The sequence below is a fragment of the Chamaea fasciata genome, unplaced genomic scaffold (genome assembly GCF_029207755.1).
Source record: "Chamaea fasciata isolate MVZ Bird 193981 ecotype frontalis unplaced genomic scaffold, bChaFas1.0.hap1 SCAF_3, whole genome shotgun sequence".
In the NCBI taxonomy this organism is placed as follows: Eukaryota; Metazoa; Chordata; class Aves; order Passeriformes; family Sylviidae; genus Chamaea; species Chamaea fasciata.
Window position 1 is genome coordinate 103,541,645 of NW_027094088.1, and position 21,179 is coordinate 103,562,823.

General features: G+C 44.7%; 2 protein-coding genes across 2 annotated transcripts; both read right to left on the reverse strand.

The window, feature by feature from the left end:
- Window positions 1-2,939: 2,939 nt before the first annotated feature.
- RDH14 (retinol dehydrogenase 14) lies at window positions 2,940-8,017 on the reverse strand. Its single transcript, XM_066179974.1, has 2 exons — window positions 7,670-8,017; window positions 2,940-4,431 (listed from the first exon to the last, which is right to left on the reverse strand). The coding sequence occupies exons 1-2, from the start codon at window positions 8,015-8,017 to the stop codon at window positions 3,814-3,816; spliced, it is 966 nt and encodes a 321-aa protein (XP_066036071.1). The 3' UTR covers window positions 2,940-3,813.
- Window positions 8,018-13,555: 5,538 nt separating this feature from the next.
- Window positions 13,556-20,324, reverse strand: NT5C1B (5'-nucleotidase, cytosolic IB). The gene is made up of 6 exons (XM_066179973.1): window positions 19,894-20,324; window positions 19,620-19,787; window positions 16,816-16,945; window positions 16,214-16,336; window positions 15,457-15,641; window positions 13,556-14,448 (listed from the first exon to the last, which is right to left on the reverse strand). Exons 1-6 carry the CDS (start codon window positions 20,020-20,022, stop codon window positions 14,110-14,112), a joined length of 1,074 nt encoding a protein of 357 aa, XP_066036070.1. The 5' UTR covers window positions 20,023-20,324; the 3' UTR covers window positions 13,556-14,109.
- Between the last annotated feature and the right edge of the window lie 855 nt (window positions 20,325-21,179).

Consider the following 21,179-nt stretch of genomic DNA (forward strand, 5'->3'; position numbering starts at 1 on the left):
ACACACACACCATCCCTCAATATGCCAATTCTAAACCTTTTGGAATGCAGTGTTAGATGTTGTTGCCACATAAAATGTGACCACTGAGAAGTGGGGCCACTTGGAAACATTGCCGACACTGGCCAAAAGCTTCACTGGGGAAAGTCTGCAAATAGTCCAAGTAAAGCCCTGCTGTGGCCCTCCTCCTCCCATCTACAGGAGGCCAGAGGCAGTTTCCCTGGGAAAAGCAAAAAGGGCAGGGAATATGTTCTCAGGAGTCACTGTGCCCTAAATACATCCCAGCCTGTTTTCAAATCCCCAGGCCACAGGTATGGAGTGCTGGCCCAACACTGCTCATGGACTCAAAATCCAGCACTCAAATTCTAGCCATTTACCTAAGAACGTCAAAGGGACATTTTGTGTTTAAAAAAAGCTTTTTAACATTTATGTTTATCAGAAACTTTAGCAAGATCTTAAACTCAGCTGTGGCTTTCTTAACTGCATCTATCTGCAGGTGATTAGATATTTATACTTCCAGATATGTAATGCACTTGCCAGCAATGTTGTCAGTGTCTGTACCTGTCAATGAAAACTGCATTTCCACAGGCTTTGCCCGATATCTCTGGTCACTGCTTTCCTCTTTCCCCCTTATTTTAAAAACCTTGATTCTTCATAGGAAGTAAGTTTAATTTGAGGATGGGGTGGTCAAATGGTGGCGATGTTGAAAGAAGGCAACTGGAATGCAGTATTTTCAGCTGCATGCTCTTGATATAAATTGGTTATACAACAGTAATACAGAGTATTTGTATGCCAATTCATTCTGGAGGCACCACTGTTCTGGGGGCAAGTGTGAAAGTGCTGATCTTCTCTTAGTGTACTACCAGCTCCAAGAAGAGACATTCAGCCCACAGTCCTCAAATCATACACACCCTGAGTTTACTGGGCTCAAGAAAAAGAGAGGAGAGGAGAGGAGAGGAGAGGAGAGGAGAGGAGAGGAGAGGAGAGGAGAGGAGAGGAGAGGAGAGGAGAGGAGAGGAGAGGAGAGGAGAGGAGAGGAGAGGAGAGGAGAGGAGAGGAGAGGAGAGGAGAGGAGAGGAGAGGAGAGGAGAGGAGAGGAGAGGAGAGGAGAGGAGAGGAGAGGAGAGGAGAGGAGAGGAGAGGAGAGGAGAGGAGAGGAGAGGAGAGGAGAGGAGAGGAGAGGAGAGGAGAGGAGAGGAGAGGAGAGGAGAGGAGAGGAGAGGAGAGGAGAGGAGAGGAGAGGAGAGGAGAGAGGGGAGAGGACTTCCTTCGCCAAAATGTTTGGTTTTAAGGTAGACTGAGTCAGCATTACTGTTTGTTGAAATAAGGACTCGAGTTTTGCACTTAGCTTTTGTAGATCTGTTGACCTGTGAGGTCTCTAGTTCCTGGATGCTACTAGAAAAACAAAGGCATCACAGAAAGAAACAGCAGCCTCAAGGGAATAATCAAAGCTTTCTAGTCCACAGCAGTTAAATGACATTCAAAGTAACAAATTTTACTTATTTCAGTTGTTGAAAAAAGCCTACCTTCCATCCTTTCAAATTGTTTTTAGGTAAAATTCATCTATTAATACTCCATTAACAGTCCATTAAGAATTAGTCTACTCTGGAATGAGGCTGTAATTTAGTTATGATTACAGGAATGTAACCCCTTTCTGACAACGGCTCTTATTTCAACAAAAAAACCCCACGGTAGACGTATGAAGTATGGCCTGTTACACATAACTAGGACCTCCTATTCTGCATCTCCTATTTCAGTATGAATCCACCTTAACTGTTTCAAAGGCAAGTACACATCCTGTGCAGGCCATTCAGTCTGAAAATTACATGTATCTCTGCTCTTCAGGCAGTTTCAGTGCAGTTCTTTACTGCAGCATTTTGAGGCTAATCATCCTCTACACTGTCCACCTCTGCATTCAAGGCTTTCCCTGCAAGAGGTGTATACACCTTTCAGCAGAGGAACAATGCAGTAGTGTTTCTTTAGAATTGCTACAGTTGTATTGAAACACAAAACCAGGCTTGGCTCAGCTTCTCTGTAACTCTTTACAGAGAAGTTAATGAACTCCTCATTCTGCAGCTACCAGCTAAACGTGCTGCTTGCAGCCATTTACAAGTGTTTAAAATTAAAACATGCAATGCATCATTGAAGATCAAAGCAGGACTTCTTTTAAGTGTGTAGCACAATTCCCTCTGCATCAGAGAACTTTGTTCAACACTCACAGTGTGCTTTGACAACACAACACACCTCTACACCTTGCCTTACAGTGAGTAGTGCAAAGTTCAACCTGTCAATACGATTTTACAAACCTGCTCTGCTTTGTACCTTGCCTTCTGATTTTCTGGAATGCTGCTTTCTGCCCCACCCAAGTCACTTGCCCAGTACAGATTTTTGCTGGGGAACGGGAAGGCAAGATCAAGTCCATTTCACTGTGCAAAAGCTAAAGTAAGCTGAGAGTCAGAGTAAACAATCAGAGAAAGAATTTTAAAAATTTAGTAGGTCACCACCTGAAGAGCAGAACTGATGTATTTATAACTAAGGAACTAAGGAATATATTATTTATTATTGATTTATGATCCTTTGATCCATCATTTATTATTGATCCTTCTTTTGAATAATAGTAATATAGATCATTCTAAACTATTCTTCCGTATTTATACTATATATCCTAACTACCAGAACTTTTTAATAATGTAGACCAAAACAAAAAGGCACAAATGTCAATATGTAATCATAAGTTTTTTGAATTAAAAAAATAAATAAATCAGTACAGACTCACACGATACTCATGAATTTCATTGGAACTCATTTTATTTCTACCAACCCCACCCCACAGGCTCCCTAAACCAACACACGGGTTCATCTCCTGCTTTGAGACAAGGCTACTCTATCTAGGCTGCTGGTTTCTGATACATCTCCCACAATAAAAGAATGAATGCTATGTCTTCTTTTTAAAAGATTTTATTAAAGAATATTCAGTCAGCTGTATGAGACATCTATGGAACCTCATTACTGAGTTAAAGTGCCATCAGTCAAGCCAAACACACTGAGCAGCTTATTCTCTTCCGTCTAATTTGCATGAGGTCTTACACAGTTCATGCCATGCAAAGCCCTATCAAGATCATTACACATTTTGCAACTACCCTTCTAATGAAACCCAAGGTTTCATGAAACAGCAAATTCAACACACATGAAAATAAAAATACAACTTGCATAACCAAATGTACTTACAAGCTGAACAGCAGCAACGTCACTAAAAATAGCTGACTTTGTGCTTCACAGAAAAACCACACATGGCTCAACGATTTTGTTCACTGAACCATGGGGCTGACAAGCCTTTGAAAGGCACTCAGAGGCCTCAACAATTACAGTGCAAGATATGAGGAAAACTCTTTATTCCATTTGTCATTGTGATGGCTCAAAAAAAGATGACTGTTATTAAGACCTATTTTCAAATAATTTTTTACAGAAGTATTTCACCATCAGTGCCCTGCATTGTCCAGCCAGACAACAAGTAATGACAAATATGCATATATATTGCAAAACACACTTCTGCTTAATTTTCATTTGTTAAACATGAGTTTCTAAGCAGAAATTATATTCACTTCCACAAATTTTATTTCAGATATTTTGAATGTCTGTGTCTATTGAAGATTGTCTTTCATTTCAAAACAGAGTTCCAACATAAATCACTCTCTAATTTCATACTTACTGAGCAAAATACACTGTATTCCCACAGCATTTAAAGTGAGAACTTCACTGTTGGCAAAATGCACTGCATAGCTATCTGCATTCTTTTCTGCAGACACTCCTTGGCACTTACTTCAGTAAGCCAACCATCACTTCACTGATATCCCACAATTTTCTTGCAACCAAGTCATCCATGGCTTTGGGCAGAAGTTCTTCCTCTTTGCAGTCTCCAAAATACTTTCCTGACACACCTTCGACATCAGGAGAGGAGGCCAAATAAATAGATGTCTGGGCTCCTTCCAGAGGTGTTTTGAAGAAAGCCCACGACACCAAGTTGAATAGAGGTTTGGCCAGTAAAGGAATATTCACATGTCTGCCTAGATTTGTTCTGACAATCCCAGGATGGAGGGAGTTGACGGTGACTCCTGTCCCTTCCAACCGACGGGCCAGCTCCCTGGCAAATAATATGTTAGCCAGTTTACTTCGGCTGTAACAAAAGCTTTTATTGTAGCTTATTTCACTGTTCAAGTCTTCAAAGTTGATCTCTCCATATTTGTAAAGCTTTGAGGACACTACAACAATCCTGCTTGGGGCAGAATTTTTGAGGAGGCCCAGAAGAAGGTTGGTTAGCAAGAAGTGGCCCAAGTGGTTTACACCAAATTGCATCTCAAACCCATCCTCTGTCTTCATGTATGGACACTGGAATATCCCCGCATTATTTATCAGAACATCCAGTCTTGACTCTTCCTTTAAAGAGGAAAGAAAAAAAAATCTGTTTTAGAACTCCCATGTAAAACATTATTATGCTTCAATTTCTCATTGGGCATCGTTAGAAAAGAAATAATTTTATTTCTAGTTTTCTGAATTGTAACTTTCTGACATTCTCTTAAAGCATTGCTGGAAAAAAAAACACCTTTAAGCTGAACTACCGCTAAACTGTGCATTCGACCCCAGTAGGGTGCAAATACCTGAGAGTAGGTCTGTATCAACTTCTAATGCAGGCAAAGAACACAACCATAGGCTTCTACAAGAGCAGCTTTTTCTACAACAATTCACTGATAGATTACCTTTGTGATGCATTTTTTTCTCTTTAAAATGCAATCAGTCTTTTGAACTGCAAGAGGATACACATTAATTTACGGCAAATATCTGCTGTAGCAGAGGGACCTAGTGTGCAAAAGACATACAAGCATGGAACACAAAGGTGTCAGCACAAGGAATTAACCTCAGGGCTGAGGAGCAACCATTGCACTGTAGACCCATCATCTCATTGGAATGATATGAAAAACTCTGGTAAATAACGTTTTCATTATGTTAAACTTGTCTTACTTTAAAATCAATACACATCGCTCTGCTGCTGCGTGAGAACTAGGGAGCAGGACTCAGAAAACTAACACTCACATTTCATTTAATTTGAGTCCAACAAGGAACAGAGGCTCTATGAGGTGCTTGGCACATGAGATTTGATTGATCAGTATTCTGGTACAGGTTAGTAAAAATCCGACAGTATGTTACACTCTCCAGGATCAGAAAATGTAAGTAATTAACAGAGAAGGGGCATTGGTAATTTAGATACATGCATCATGCACTTCATGCACCAGAATCCACTCAAGTGCTCTCCAATTTACCTAAAACTGTAATTAAAAACAAAAACAAAAACAAAAAACCCAAAAAATAAATTAAAGTAAGCTGCATAAATAAGCTCTGAATTCAACACTCTTACCCATCTCTGACAAAAGACTGTGAAAGCACAATTTATGCTTGTATGAATCAGAGGCAAAGGTATTAATTTCCTCTAAGAGCATTGGGAGTTTTCATCGCTTTTAATTCTTTAAACCCAATGCAGGGACTGGAAGACAAGCAGAGACAATCTTGGACCATTTTGATGATAAAAATAGAGAACCTCATAAATGAATTCTGCACCATTTCCCTTTTATTTCACTGCCATTAGCAGTGAAGATACAAAGAGCAAACCCCAAATCTGCACTTGGCATTCAGTTAAAGGTGCTGGCATCTGATCACTCAAAACTTCAAGTACTTCAATCTCAGACCGATTTCCGTGGAACTTGTGGCTGCTCAGTGTTTCATATAATTGGGTCCCAAAGGCATGATCCAAAGAGCACCAAACTCACTTCTCTTCGCCCAAGGGGACACAATGCTCAGTCACTATCACTAAATCAACAGAGGAGTGAAGAAGTACTGACTGCAGATCTGCTCGCAGAAGTGATCTTTCTTCTTTAGAAAAAAAACATCTGACGGAGAATTTATTTGGCAAGACTTAACACTTCAAGAAGCAAGACCTTCACGTGTGCTATTCTGTGAAATTCTCAGAGTCATGTGATCAATGCCAAGCAGGCAGCTACTATACCCAAGCGCAGCAGAGTGCACAAAACATTGCTTTGATGGGCAACCTCTAAGTTCACTTTCCCTTGCAACCTCTAAGCTCACTTTCACTTTCTCCATTTTCCCACGGAACCCTCCAATATGTCAGTCTTTAATTTTTTTTCAGTGAGACTAAGGAGTGAGAGATATAATCACCTTCCTTCATGTAAAGTAAAGCTCCCACAAATAAGGCTAAGCAGTGGGAGTGCACTCCCATGGAGTGTCTCCCCGTCCTACCAATGGGGATAGGGGAGACATACCATCTTTGTTACGTCAAACAAAGAACCGCAGAAACCCCCAAATAAATCCCAAAATCACAGCTCCAAAAAAGGTCTCATAGATAGGGAAGGTAAATAACATAAAACTTGGGTGGAAAAGCCCTTGAGAGTATCTCTTGTCATTCAGGTGCATTCAAGTTATAATGCAGGCATCAGCAATACTCTGAAGATGGCACACGCTCTTTTCCTTTATCTATTTCGCACTTAAGAGTCACTCTGATACTTTGTATGATAAAAGATATAATTCTTAAAAGTTAAAACAGTACGTCTTTTTTTTTTCTGTGTGCGTGTGTGCTAATTTCACAAATTTTATCTTCTTTCATGTATGCAGGTCTTCCCACAACATGGAAGCAAGTTTAGACCTTAGCACTGGATTCATACATATGTAGACTACAAAGTGTCCCACTAGAGAACTTTAAACTTGACACTTCACGTTTAGAAAAGCAGTTTGAAAATAATGCAATATAGTCCCTGTTTTCTTCTCCTCTTACAACAGGGTCGGAGCATCTTCTAAGTACTTAACAAGCACATCTCTGACCAGCAGCAGAACTTATGAAGCCTGGCTTCTCACGACTTCATGTCTCATGATTTAAGTAGCTAGATGTGGTAAGATCAAGGTCCCAAAAAATGCTTTTTGTGGGAATGAAATAATGCCTCCAGCAGTACTTTCCTCTGCTCTACAGACCTAGTGGCATTTCTGTCAGGCAAAGCAACTGGATGTCCCCATTCTCATTAAACTCAGTTTTCCAGGGAATCTGCAAAAACGTTATATATTCAAAAATGTCTACTGACTATATTCTGCTGGTGGTGGGAGAGAGGTTTAAATCCTTGGGGTGAGGGGTGCAACCTAACGAGGCAGCAGAAGGATGGCTGGAGCATGTCAGCAGCACACCTGTCAACTTTTATTTTTCTGGTGGCAAAGCTGAGCAGTAACACTAATTTAAACCAACAAAGGTTAAGCTAGTTAATTCAGAAAGAAAGGAAGAAAAATCATTTATCTCGCACAGAAACAAGCATTTCTTTCCCAGAACAGAAAAGATCTAAAATATTTTAAACCAAAACAGATAGAATTATCACGAAGTTCATGCTTCCAGGAGCTAATTTACAGCAAATTTGCTTATACTCTCTTCCCAAACCCTGCGGTGACCTCAGCGACTTCCCCAGCCCGCCGAGCGCGCTGCTGGCAGGAGGAACAGCCTCGTCCAACCCACACGGTAACTCGGGCACGGAGCGCGGGGGCCGCGCCAGCGCCGCGCAGCCCGAGCGTGCCGTGCCGTCTCCGGGCCCGGGGCAGCGGGCGCGGTGACCCGCGGGCCCGGCCGTACCTGCAAGACGCGGTGGCAGAAGGCGCGCACGGAGCGGAGCGAGGCCAGGTCCAGCTCGCGGACCACGAGCTCGCCCGCGCCGTCCGCCCGCTCGCCCACCTCGGCCCGGATCTCGCGGGCCGCCCGCTCGGCCCGCGCCCGATCGCGGCAGCCCATGATGACGCGGGCCCGCATCCGCAGCAGCTCGGCCGCCGCCGCCCGACCCAGCCCGCTGTTGGCGCCGGTGATGATGACGGTCTTGCCCCGCATGGAGCCCCCGCGCACGGGCAGCGCCGCGCCCCGCAGCCAGCGCCAGGCGGCCACCAGCAGCCCCGCGCCCACCACCAGCGCCGGCAACGCCGCCGCCATGCCGGGCCGCGCGCGGCCTGCTGGGGCTTGTGGTCCCGGGGCGGCTCGGGAGCCTGCGCGGTGTGCCGGGAGGCGTGCCCGCTGTGCCGGGAGGCGTGCCCGCTGTGCCGGGAGGTGTGCCCGCGGTGCCGGGAGGTGTGCCCGCTGTGCCGGGTGGCGGGCCCGCTGTGCCGGGAGGTGTGCCCGCTGTGCCGGGAGGTGTGCCCGCGGTGCCGGGCGGTGTGCCCGCTGTGCCGGGAGGCGTGCCCGCGGTGCCGGGCGGTGTGCCCGCTGTGCCGGGAGGTGTGCCCGCGGTGCCGGGCGGTGTGCCCGCGGTGCCGGGCGGTGTGCCCGCTGTGCCGGGAGGTGTGCCCGCTGTGCCGGGTGGCGGGCCCGCTGTGCCGGGAGGTGTGCCCGCTGTGCCGGGAGGCGTGCCCGCGGTGCCGGGCGGTGTGCCCGCGGTGCCGGGCGGTGTGCCCGCTGTGCCGGGAGGTGTGCCCGCTGTGCCGGGTGGCGGGCCCGCTGTGCCGGGAGGTGTGCCCGCTGTGCCGGGAGGCGTGCCCGCTGTGCCGGGAGGCGTGCCCGCTGTGCCGGGAGGTGTGCCCGCTGTGCCGAGTGGCGGGCCCGCTGTGCCGGGAGGTGTGCCCGCGGTGCCGGGAGGTGTGCCCGCTGTGCCGGGAGGTGTGCCCGCGGTGCCGGGCGGTGTGCCCGCTGTGCCGGGAGGTGTGCCCGCTGTGCCGGGCGGCGGGCCCGCTGTGCCGGGAGGTGTGCCCGCTGTGCCGGGCGGTGTGCCCGCTGTGCCGGGAGGTGTGCCCGCTGTGCCGGGAGGTGTGCCCGCGGTGCCGGGCGGTGTGCCCGCTGTGCCGGGAGGTGTGCCCGCTGTGCCGGGAGGTGTGCCCGCTGTGCCGGGAGGTGTGCCCGCGGCACGGCGCTGAACGGACCGGACCGGACGGTGCGTGGCTGCGACACCTGAGGGCTCTGCTGCCCTTCCGCGGCACCACCACAGCGTTGGGCGGGGAGAAACTTAGTGGGGTTTTACAGGGGCAAGTATAGGGTCCTGCACCTGGTGGGGAATAACCCCAAGTACCAGCGCAGGCTGCGGGCTGGTTGAACCTCCTTAGTTGTTGGCACTGAAGCTCTGCCAACTTTTTTGAATCCTTAACCCAAAAAATCTGTTTTCCGCCATCGACTTCCTGTCATGGTTCCAGACACTGTTACTGATCCCAGACCTTGATGATCCTGACCAGGGCAACATGAACCCTCTCAAGGAGTGAGGAGTGGTCACTGCAGTTCCCCCACTCAAAATCCTTTTCACAGTAGCCATGGAGAAGTCAGTAGTAGAAATGTACAGAGAGAGAATTTAAAGGTAACCAAATTTTGATCAAGAGCAATGTCGGCTAAAAAAACCAAACCAAAACAAAACGCATTGTTTGACAACAACAAAAAAGAACACGGGGCTGGAGTTCAGTGCAGATTTAGAGATAAGATAGAGTCAAAGATGACAGAACAGCAAAGATTAAGAGAAATTTGCGATGAGGACCTAGGGGCCAGCATGCAGGAGAATTGAGTACAAGGAGACAACATTCTGTCGGGGAAGACAAGAAACAAGTCTGACTTAGCTGATAAGGGGCATGTCTGTCCTGAGTCAAGATCCAGCACGCTGGAGAAATGACTAAGAAACCCAAGAGGAAATGCATGAGCCTTTAATCAGGTTTCTTGTGGCTTGTCTGGACATGACAACCATTTGCAATAACAAGCTCCCCTTAACTGTCCCATGTTGGTGCTACCTGCAAGCTCTCACATGGCTGAGTTCTGAGGCTGACCTCAGCTTGTGTTACAGCAGCAGAAACAGCAGATTCTTGTGGAAGTACCTTTACCATGTCTTTTCTGACTGTCTCTTGCACTTCTCAGACAGTTTAAGGGTTGTATAGGCAGCACTACATCTAAACACTAGATTTTATGGCAGAAATCTTCTGTCTTTGTCTTCACTACAGAAAACCCCCTTGGCCCTTTACTCCATTGTGAGCCTCATGGTTACACCAAAGGGCGTTTTGCAGGCCACCCCATTGCATCTGCTTATGAAACATGGATTTTGACATCCTTAATGTGGTCTAAGAGCCATGTTGGGGTGTTCTTCTGTTTGTTCTTCTCATAGTAAATCATGTACTGGGAGGCGCTGCAGCCATACCCAGTCAAGGACCATGAGGAAGGAAGAGTAGTTGCCAACAAGATGTCCAAGTAGGAGAACCAGGAAACACCCTGCTAGAGGAACAGTTTCATTCTGTAAGAAATCCTCCTGGTGGGAGCTAAAAAATCTGCTGTTCATCACCTGGCTGTGAGGAGGACTCTGGCAGTCATCTCTGATGCCCCTTCTTAGAAGGCTGCAGATGTGTTGGAGGGGGCACTGCCTCGAGGGTGCTGCCTGTGTTTGTCAGTGTCAGTCCAGCCTTCAGTGCAAGGAGCTTTGTGCTCAGGAGCTCATGGTGATCAGAAGTTGCTCATGTAGGCAGGAATGATGTGTGCATCCAGATGTTGGTCCCAGATACTCAGCATGATAACTGGAAATTATTTCTTCTGACACTGACCCGGTCCACAGATTTCTGTACCCCTCTATTACACTCGATTGTGTTTAGCAATACTGCAGACCAGTGCAGCTAACAGGATTGGGCAGAGGAGCCTGAGGATCCTCCTCAGGATGTAAGATCCTCTGAATCCCAGAGCCTGCATTCCAGCATGCATTCTGGACTGTGATCAGTTCTGAATCCTCAGAACAGATCACAGTCCAGAATGCATGTTGGAAGACATGTGATGATGACCATCTCCAATTTTTTGATCTGAAATACTTTATATTTTGGCTCTTCCATTTGACATGCTAGCCTGGAAATCGAAACGTTATCTTAAAGATGGGAAGGAACTGGGAACATGGGTTTATGATGTCTTGGTAAGTGGTGGGAAATATTTAACACCCTCTGAGAATACGTTCTGTAAAAAAACTAGACAAAGAAAAATCTGGTCACCTTCAGAATCTTTTTTTTTACATTTTTGTCCACAGGGATTGGTAGCAGTTGGAGACATTCCCATTTGTCTTACTGTCTTTCCTGGACTCTTACGTGGTGCAGAAACCCGGAAGCTAAGGAAACAAGAAGTGGGTTTCCCTGAGAGTTCTGTTTCCACACAGAATTCATCTGTGTTATTATTAATCCTCTTCCAGATTTTGTCTAGGATGACAGTTTCTTTTTCATGAGTCTGTCTTCCAGTGTTGTAAACAGGCTGATAAAGGACAGTTCTCTTTATTCCCCTACTGAAAAATATTTCTGTTGTTTTAACCGTGACTGGCTTAGGGTTATGAGGGTATAAACTCATGGTAGCCTGACGAGCGTGAGAAGCAAGACATTTTTTGTTGAGTTTTGTGGTTGTTGTTGTTGACTTGTTTGTTTTGTTTTGTGGACTGGAATGCTATTAAGAGACAATTCTCTTCTATGACTACAAAAATAGAAAACTTTCCCTCAGCTCCCATCCCACTTCATAGAATTTTCTTGAAAAAGATTATTTCGGTCCACTACCCAAGCTGTGCCTTGAAGCAGAAGAAGATAATTTTAACAGACAGACGCTGCTTGGCAAGCCTGATTCTCCCCAAGCATCCAGATTAGTCTGGAAGGTACTTGCATGAACTAGTGAGGCTCCACTCCCTCACCATGCTGCCAGCTGGGTATGCAGAGAAGCAGCCATTGAGCCTAGGACGGCTGCCTGACAATTAAAAGACAGTGTATGATGTGAAACATCTGAGGGCATTTTGCTCAACTAATTTAAGGAAAGTGATTGTGGGGCTTAACATCAGCTTCTGAACTTAAATGTCAATTTGAATTCTGTGACTAAGAATGTAAGTTCTACTATGTAAATTTGTGAACACTTTTCACACATGCCTTAGTCCTGTCAGGAGGACACTGCAAGAGGGAATCCCCTAGTACTGTGTGCGCGCTGATCAAAAAAAAAAGACTTGGAAGCTCCTGGTCCTGGCCAGTAGGTTTCATTCCTGCTGTAAGTGGATGGTTCATTGGAAATAAAGGTAAATATAATAGACCACATGACTCAGCTTCCAATTTATTCACTTATTCCAATTTATTCATTTATTGTGATTTGCATGCTTACCCTGTCAAGTATGAGACTCACCTCTGCACTCCTATAGGGATTAAGGATCCCATTAACCATTTCATTATCAAGATGTAATTGCTCCGTGAGAGTCAAATGCTGGTTTTATTTCCTGCACCCAACATCTACAGCTCTAACAATGCATGGATGAAAAACAGCTGATACATGTTCTGCTTCAAAAAGGCAGGACTGGTCTTTCTGAAATTTGCAGCCATGCTTTTGTGGTAAAGGTACACACACAGTTTATATTCCACAGCTAAGGAATGTTTTTGAATTCCTTGTGGACTCTGAGCTCTCACATAAAAACATCTGCTAATAACATTTTTCATAATCTCCATTTGGTGAAGTAACTCTATCCCATCCTGGCAGACAATGACCAGGTCTCAGTTAATTCATGTCTTCCTCACCTCCTGGCTGGGCTGGGAAACGTGATACATTTTGGGCACCAAGCCTCTTGCACATACAAAGCTCCAAGTACACCAGAAATCTGCAGAGCATCCCATCAACATCACATACTGGTGTGAACACCTGAAAACCTTTCTAACGGTCTCTATTCATGTTTCATGCAGGATCAAGGCTTTTGCCTTTGCTTCCAAAGAACTTTGTGGCTTGGATCCAGAACATTAAAATGATTGCCTGTGTTCCTGGGAGGGAAACCATAATGCAGTAGAGCTTTCTGCAGTAACAGGACAGTTCATTTGGACAGAGGAAACCAAAGTTTCAGAGGCTAACATGAGATTCTGGGCCAAATTCCCCCAGGAACCACAAATCATGGCAAGTTTGATTCATCATTTCTACTCCCGCTGCAAAGCACATTCTTTTGGTTTGGTCTCTTCTGGTATGAATATATGACAACAATAAATAATAAAACAGGACAGTTGTTCCACTAGGGAGAGAAAGAGAACAAACACCACCTGACAGATGTTAGTGGTGTCATTTGGATATCACTCAGTTACATGGATAACAATGAAACACAGGAATTTAGCGTAAAAGAGAGAGAATGGTATGGTGTAAATATGAAGTCATGTAGCAACAGGCACCTGTCCCGTAGAAACTCATTGGAAGTTGCCAAACTGAGTTCATGCAGATCACAGAACAGCTGTAAATCCTAAGGGAATCTAGTTAAGGAGGAAATAGTTCCACCAACTACTTTCCAGCATTATTTTCAGGTAGATTATCCGTTGTTATGAAGGTGTGCTCTAAAGCTTCAGCCTTTGTCCCACCCAAGGTACTCACAGCATCTCAGCCTTCTACCCAGTTCTGTGAAGTATGCTAGGTCAAGGTGAGACCTCTAGCTCTCAGATTTCACTGAAAGTGGTCACTTCTGGTTCTAAACATCAGGAACATTCTGGTTACACAAATTCTGCCTAGGAAATTATGCTAAAACCTCTACATAGAAAAATGACCATGTTCTGTAAAGCCAGCTTTATTAAGATAACAATATAGAAAAATACATGTAAACACGAGCAAATGCACTAATATTTTACTAGAAGCCAAAGCCATGTGGTGACAGACCTACTGAACACATATTTAACCAGCAAACAGGTAAACAGTTACATGTAAACTGTGCTTTTGGGAACTTCAAAAATAACTGTCAAGAACCAGCACTGCAGCATAAATTTTCTTATAAATTACATGTCAACAGTTTTTTAGATAAAATATAACTGTTCTGTCTCTCAGAATGTGTCTCAAGCTATAAAAACAGTACAAATCTTCTCCTAATTTCATAACCAGTGTTAGATACAGACAGGTAAAAAATCTAAGCTTCTTAAGAATTATATTAAAATAACTCTATTAAAAACTTACTGATATTAAAAATACTTCCTTTAAAGGCTGTTCTAGCCAGAAGTTAAATCTTTAAACACAGTGCTCACAATACACAAATATAGAGGTTTTCAGATGTAACTATTGGTAGATTAGAGGCTGGCTGAGTTAAGAACCCTATCCTTAATGGCACCCTCCAGTCATGTAGATTTGCTGTACTTCTGAGCAATGCCATAGGGGACATGTGCAGCTGTGGTGCCCAATTTCTGTGCTCCTTCGATGTGGTACATCTGGTCATCAAAGAAAATGTGAGGGCGAATTTTCACCAGGATTGGTCCTTTAGGTGCTCCTGCTAGGAAAAGTGCCTCATCAATCTCCAGGCCCCAGCTACGGAGAGTCTTCAGCACTCTGGCTCCAGAGCTCGCTGCACTTCTGGCTGTGACCAGGTAGGTCCTTATAGGACAATTTAGTCGTTCATTTCTTGCATAGAACTTCTTCTGGAGTTTTCCCAGGTCTTCCAGAAAACCCTTCAAAGGACCCTGAGTATGAAATACCAGAAGCATATGTAGTATATGTCCACAGTTCCCCAAATCATTCTTTTGCTTTCTTCCAAACTGCCAGTTACAACCAGAATTCCTTTTCCTAAAGCTGTGCTACTCTGCAAATTCTCCATGTAACATCTCCAAATGGTCTGTACCCTCACTAGGAATTCATACATTAGAAAAAAGTTAAAACTGTAACACTATATGGGAGGATTAGTGGGAAAATAATTCTCACTAAGGCTTACAAGATCTCTCACAATATTAACTTTAGTCTTTAATAAAATTTTCATTGAAAGCTCTGAACTCTTTTTACAATGAACCATGAGCTGTAATTCTTTTTCCTGCACAAAAACCAGTAGAAGACCTAATTACAAAGCCATCAATTAACTTTTTCCAGATTAATGACTATACTTGACTCCAAATAATAGAAACATATGGTAGTTTTGTTCAAATTGCAATATATTGCACCATCCAGTACTTTCATAAATAAAGCTTTTATTCTGAATTTGTACTATTTTTAATGATAGCAGAATTAGTCTTTCAGTTTAAGCTAATGTTAAAATATTTGTGTTTTTAGACAAATGGCATAGTTCTGCTTGGGAATAGGCAGATATACTGTTTTAATGACCAGAATATCTGAGTGTTTGAAGTTACCATTACCTACAGTCTGATAAAAAATAATCAAGGAAATCAGTATTACCATTTCTTTTTTTAATGATACCATTAAAAGACAACTGTAAGTCCCTGTATTACATGTGTAGTTCTCTCAGAGAAATGAGAGAGGACTGCAATGGTGGCCTGGTACAAGGTTGGCAACGGTCCCCTCTTTTATGTGAAATATACATTTTAAAGATTATCCTCAAAAAAAGAAATATAGAAATATATAGGGCCATCAGCTTTCACAAAGAACACATTGACACTGGGGAACCTGGAGAAATACTGCAGCAATGAGTCATCAGATCTTTTGGAAACTCCCTTTAAACAAGAAATTCAAGAAATACAAACCTGTGCAAGAGGCTTATTTTCATTCAGCTGTTCATGTTCAAAAAATCTATCTAATCCTTGCTCTTTGAAAATCTGTTCTGATTCATCAGAAAAGATAACAGCATCCCCATCAAAAGCCACCCTCAGCTGTGTGTCCGAGTACACAACATCTTTGTTGGCAGTGAACATCGTAGCTGATGCAATGCCTGAAAATAGATCAGAGACCCTCCCGTTAGCATGTCCTGCAAAGTCAGTCATGAAAACATCAGCAGTTTGGTCCCAACAACTTATTGGTGGTGACCCTTATATATGGTGAGCTAATTAGAAATGGCTAAAAGCTAATTAGAGATGGTAGTTCTGTAAAACAGATGCATGGAAGCTGTCCCACTGCCAAAACTTCTTTGACATGCTTCCTTCCACTTTCACATAAGACTATGTAAAAATGGTCCCAAAGCTGTGCTGCAAAGGAGAGAAGAGCAGGAAATCTCAAGGACATCACTCAAAGTATTTGTTACTTTATAACTCCTTACAGAACACAGAAGTTGCTTTTTAAAGTTGTATCAAAAAGATAATGGTATTCAAATAGAAGTGTCCTAGAAGTGGGAGTCTTGCTTCTTTTTGAAGGGGGGAAGACAAAGATGTACAAAGGGGGGACTTTCTGCATTTGATGAAGCAGCACTACTTTCTGTGAAAGACACACACACAATATGTAATTTTTGAACAAGCTCAAAAGATAACAAAAGATATCAACAGATAGCAAAAGAAAGTCAATTCAAACCTGCTTCTATAGCTTCCTGCACTTTGTCAGAGTCTGCTGAGAGGTACAGGTTTGTGAGGTATGCAGTCAGGTAACCAATGGGGCTCTCTCCTCCCGTCATACAGAAACGTTCAATTGTTAAGCCTAAAGTAAGAACAGCACAAGGTGTGGCTCTGCCTTGACACTATAAACCTGTGGAAGGAACCATTGAAAAGGTACACTAGCCTAGCTTACAGTAAACTTAAAAAAAGAAAATATGTTCATTGTAATTTCAACAAGTTACACAACTTCAAACAATTACAATGTTTGATCAGCCCATCCTCATTGAGAATTTAGGGGAAAAAATTCCCTCTAAGACAGTAGAGTAACTGCTGTGAAGATGTATGTGTAGGGAGCATAGATACCAAATATCAAAATGTTTAAGGACTTCTCAGAAGTTATGGTTCACACCTGACAAATCTAGAGCACTGGACCAAATTCCATCTAATAGTATTTCACTTATACACCCAAGGATAAATGTCAAAGAAGCTGCTTTTCCCAAAGTCAGAAAAGGAAGAATAAAATTAGTTCATATTATTATGTAACAGCTGGCAATTCTGCACATCTGTAATTATTTTATTTACCATAATGATTGATGCTGTTTATGAGCCTCACTCCCACTTGGGCATGGTTATTAGTCATCAGGACAATATCAAACCGTTCTTCATCATCAGGGTACAGCTCAAGAAGCCGGGCATTGACATGCTCCAGGGCCTGCAGGCGAAAAATATGGAAGACAACAGACAAGTGGAGTGTGCCTCCTTTCTTAGTCACTGTAGTTTTAGTGATAGGATTGTCTTGAAGGAGAGTGTAAAATGCCTGCTAGTTTAACTTGCTGAACTTTTACTCCTTTCTGCTTTGCTGCCCTCAGCAACCATGTGACTGGGTACATTTGAAAGGCTGCAAGTAAATTTCTTTTTCTTTTTTTTTTTCTTTTCTTTTTTTTTTTTCTTTTGAGAAATGGAATTTACTTATGCTGATTTACTGACACAGTTCAGGTCATCAGGTGTCAAAGACCATCCTTAAGTAATGAGCACAAAATCACATCCTGTCAACATGATTAGCTTGAATTTCTAATTGCAGCAATGAATGAGACAGATTTTGATTTGAGATCTCTTCAAAGATAATTGGCCAACATGTTATACCCACAGTCTGGCAATCTCATTTCCTTGACCTTTCATCTGCTCATCTCTCTCTGTATCCATCTGTTCTCCTATTTGGAACTTCATCGTGATCCTTGAATGAAATTCTTTGGGATTAGTAAAATCAATAATGAATCATCAAATGAATGCAAGATAGAGTGATTTTTATTAAGGTGCTCTAAAAAGTCAGGCCAGTAGTTCAGAACTAAAACACAGATTTCGTAACTAAATTCTGGAAATCTCACTTTAAACAGCTATGTTATTGTGGGATTCTGCTTAGGAAAATTCTAAGTTAGAGCCCAGTGTAAGGCCTAGAGAAAAATCTCAGTATGGGGTCATAACTCACTTCTATTGCTAATACTCTACTACACGGGAAATTTCTTAAATTATTACAGAATAAGGGTGAGTGGAGGAGGGGATTCCATTTTTTTGCCCAGTGTCTTTATACTTTGCAGTCTAAGGACACCCTGGCCTGTGATTACAAATCTCAAGTGCTACAAACATGAGATATAATACTTTTAAGTTAGTATCTTAAACATTTCAATAAGGGAATCTAAAGAAAAATATATTCTTTCTTTTTCGCTTTGTCTCCAAGTAGAAAGGATGACTCAACAGATCCACAGTTCTCTAGCCTAATGATTCCTGTGACTAAGCAATATAAAGAATTCAAACAAAAATAGCATATCAGAAGGGAACAGAGGTCAAGGTGCATTTAGATGGGCATAACTAACAGCTCTGATTTCCAAAGTACAAGAAGTTAAAGAGTCAAATCTTGCTTACATTCTAAGTAAATCTGACACTGAACTCTAATCTTAAAAACTGACTGCGCTAGCAGGGCTGCTACACATAGGAAAAGATGCAATAAATTCCCAAGTCAGTCTGCCCTCGCTGGTGTACACAGTGAATTATTTTATGGCCACACTTTTATGTTAGAGACACCTTTACAGTGCTTGTGCCATTAATGCTACTAATAGCTACGTTATATTTACAGCAGCATGAGTATTGACATAGGTTATAACTTATGACTTATATATGATAAATGTTTTATTTACAGCAGCATGAGTACTGACATAAGTAATTTTTCCACTTTTATGTTCATGAAGTGATGAATGAAGAAAATATTTTAAATTCCTGAGACTAAAGTAATAAAAATCTACTTTTAAAACCTGACATGTTCTGCCACAACTCTGATGTCAGCAAGTATGACTTCTAATTATGATTTCAATAATTTTCTAAAATTGTTGTGGTAAAGCTCATCAAACAATTCTCAATGGACATAAAATTAACTGTGTAGACAGTGCTTTTCACTTCTACTAAAACTTGTGCTCTTCAAAAACATATGTATTTCCAGGTTTTTTCATTTTTCTGTAATTTTACTTGCTTCCCATGATGCAGGCTGTTTTCCTTGGCCATTTCTCATTTCTTGTGCAATGAAAGCAAAATATTCCATTTCAGCTCTTCTTAAACCCTGACTCAGAAGTAGCAAGTCCACTTCTTTTGCTGATCCTCAAGAACAATTTCCAGGGTGACAACGAAAGCAAGGAAAAATTAAAGTTGCTCAGAAGAAATTAAAATCAACACTGTTTGGGTTTTGGGTTTTTTTTTTTTTGGGGGGGGGGGTATTTTTTTGTTGTTGTTGTTATTTGGTTGGGTTTTTTCTGGGGGGAAGTGAATTGGTTTATTTGGTTTGTTTTGGGTGGTTTTGGGGAGGAGGAGGTTGTGACAAACTTAAAACAATTTGGGGCCTATCTTGACTGAAATGGTCTTAAAAGGAAAGGAGCTTCATACGCCCCATATCCAGTGGAAAAAGCAGGTCACTCCTTACCCACACCTGGGATGCGGTGCTGCGAGCCGGGATACAAACGGGATGCTGAGGGTACCACTCCGGTCCCGGTGACGCGCGCAGTACGTGCTCTGCCGCAGGCGTTCGGCATTAGTGCCGGCGGGAGGGGAGGGCAGGGGAGGAGGAGAGAGAACGGGAGAGGGAAGACAAGGCGTGGCCGCGGGGCCAGGGCGCGCAGAGAGATGCAGGAGATGGTTCCGGGCTGCCCCGCCGCGACAAGCTCGGCGTTGGGAGGGCAACTCCCAAAAACATCACCCCGAGGCAGGATTAGCTCCGCTGAAGGAGGCTTCGGGCTCCTCCTCTTCCCGAAATTTGGCCTCGCAGCATCCTCCGCGCCCCGCCGCACCCCACACCCTTCTCCCGCCCCGCCGGGCCACCCGCTCCGGGCCGCCCTCCCGGCTACCTTGACGAAGTAGAACGCAGGTCCGGGCTTGAGGATGACGTTCTCGTTGTTCTGCTGGTACTCCACGTACTTCTCCAGCCCATGCTCCTCGTAGATCTTCTGTTCCTCCACCAGGTTGAAGAGTGCTCGGGAGGACACGGCCACCGTGATGGCGTTCTGGGGCTTGGGCTGCGGAGCGAGCGCAGGGTAGCGCCGGCCCGCGGCCCCCAGCCCCCGGGCCCCCAGCCTCCCCCCGGAGTCCCGAGCTCCGGAGCCCCGGCCCGCCCGCACTCACCGGCCGGACCCTCTGGGTAACCACATTGTCGTAGAAAGCCTTGGCCGCCGCCCAGTCTTGCTCGTCTTCCTGCTGCGGGTCTTCAGCCGCCTGGCTGGGCTGCGGCTCCTCCGAGCCGGAGCCGCTCATGGCTCCTGGCGCGGCCGGGGCCGTAGCGGACGATCGGGAAGCGGCGGCAGCGGCCGCCCCCCTGCCCCGCCTCGGCCTGGCGGGGGAAGGCACCGGCGCTGCCTCTCCCTGGCGCTGCGCTCGCCTGGGGAGGCGGTCCGGAGCGCTCCGGCCCTGCCCCGGAGCGGAGCGGCCCCGGCCCCGACCAGCGAGGCGTTGGACCCTCACAGCCCGAGGCGCGGCCGGCCCGCAGCGTGTCCCGTCATCGTGCGGTTGGTGCGGTGCGCGGGAGCCCGAGCTGCGGCCCTGCGCCGCCGCCCTCACGGCACCTGTGGCGGCCCCTTCCGGCACACGCTGGCTCGGGCCGCTGCCTTCCACAGTGCTCGGGGGAGCGGTGCCCGCAGGTGCTTGAGGTCAGGCAGCAGCCGCCTGCACTGCGTGGGCCTACAGCGTTAGAGATGTATTATTTAACTGCAGTGGCCTAATTGATTTAATGTTAACTGCAACAAATTCCCAGGACATCTTACATAATATGTTTCAGTAATGAAAATGGGCTTGGGGTCTGTGAGCTTGGGTCCTTTGTGCCACATGGAAAATACCTTCAAGAAACAGCAATTTGGGCTGTGGTGTTGAGAGTTGTTCACACCCACAAAAACTTGTTCTGGCCTGCAGTTGGGATGGTCCTAAAATCCAGAGTCCCACACAGAGCTATGGAGAGCATGTAATACTCATACAGCGGTCTGAAATGGTCCTGTCTGCCTCTGCAGATCACCATCTGAACCGCAGCAAAGGTTCCCATACTGATAAGCCACAGGAGAGAGCAGAAAGTGAAGAAGGAATCGGATTTTCTCCTAAGCCAGTACAGGATCTGGCACAGCAGACCCATAGTGATATCTGTGTCATAGCACATGGTGATCACCATCCAAAGGACCTTTAACATTTTGAATGAAGACTCTAAATATTGATTCCAATCTGGTTGTCAGATCTTTCTGACTCCATCCATTTCCAGAAAGAAACAGGATGGTTTTGTTACTTTTGCCCCTTCTTTTTTTTTGTATGGCTTCCCAGTGAAAGGAGGCTTATGTGATTATGCCATCTGTCTGTCTTTTCCCAGTGATGTTAAACTGCAAACAATTTTAATGGAAGGATAAAGATCTCAAAGAGATTAAAATTGTTAA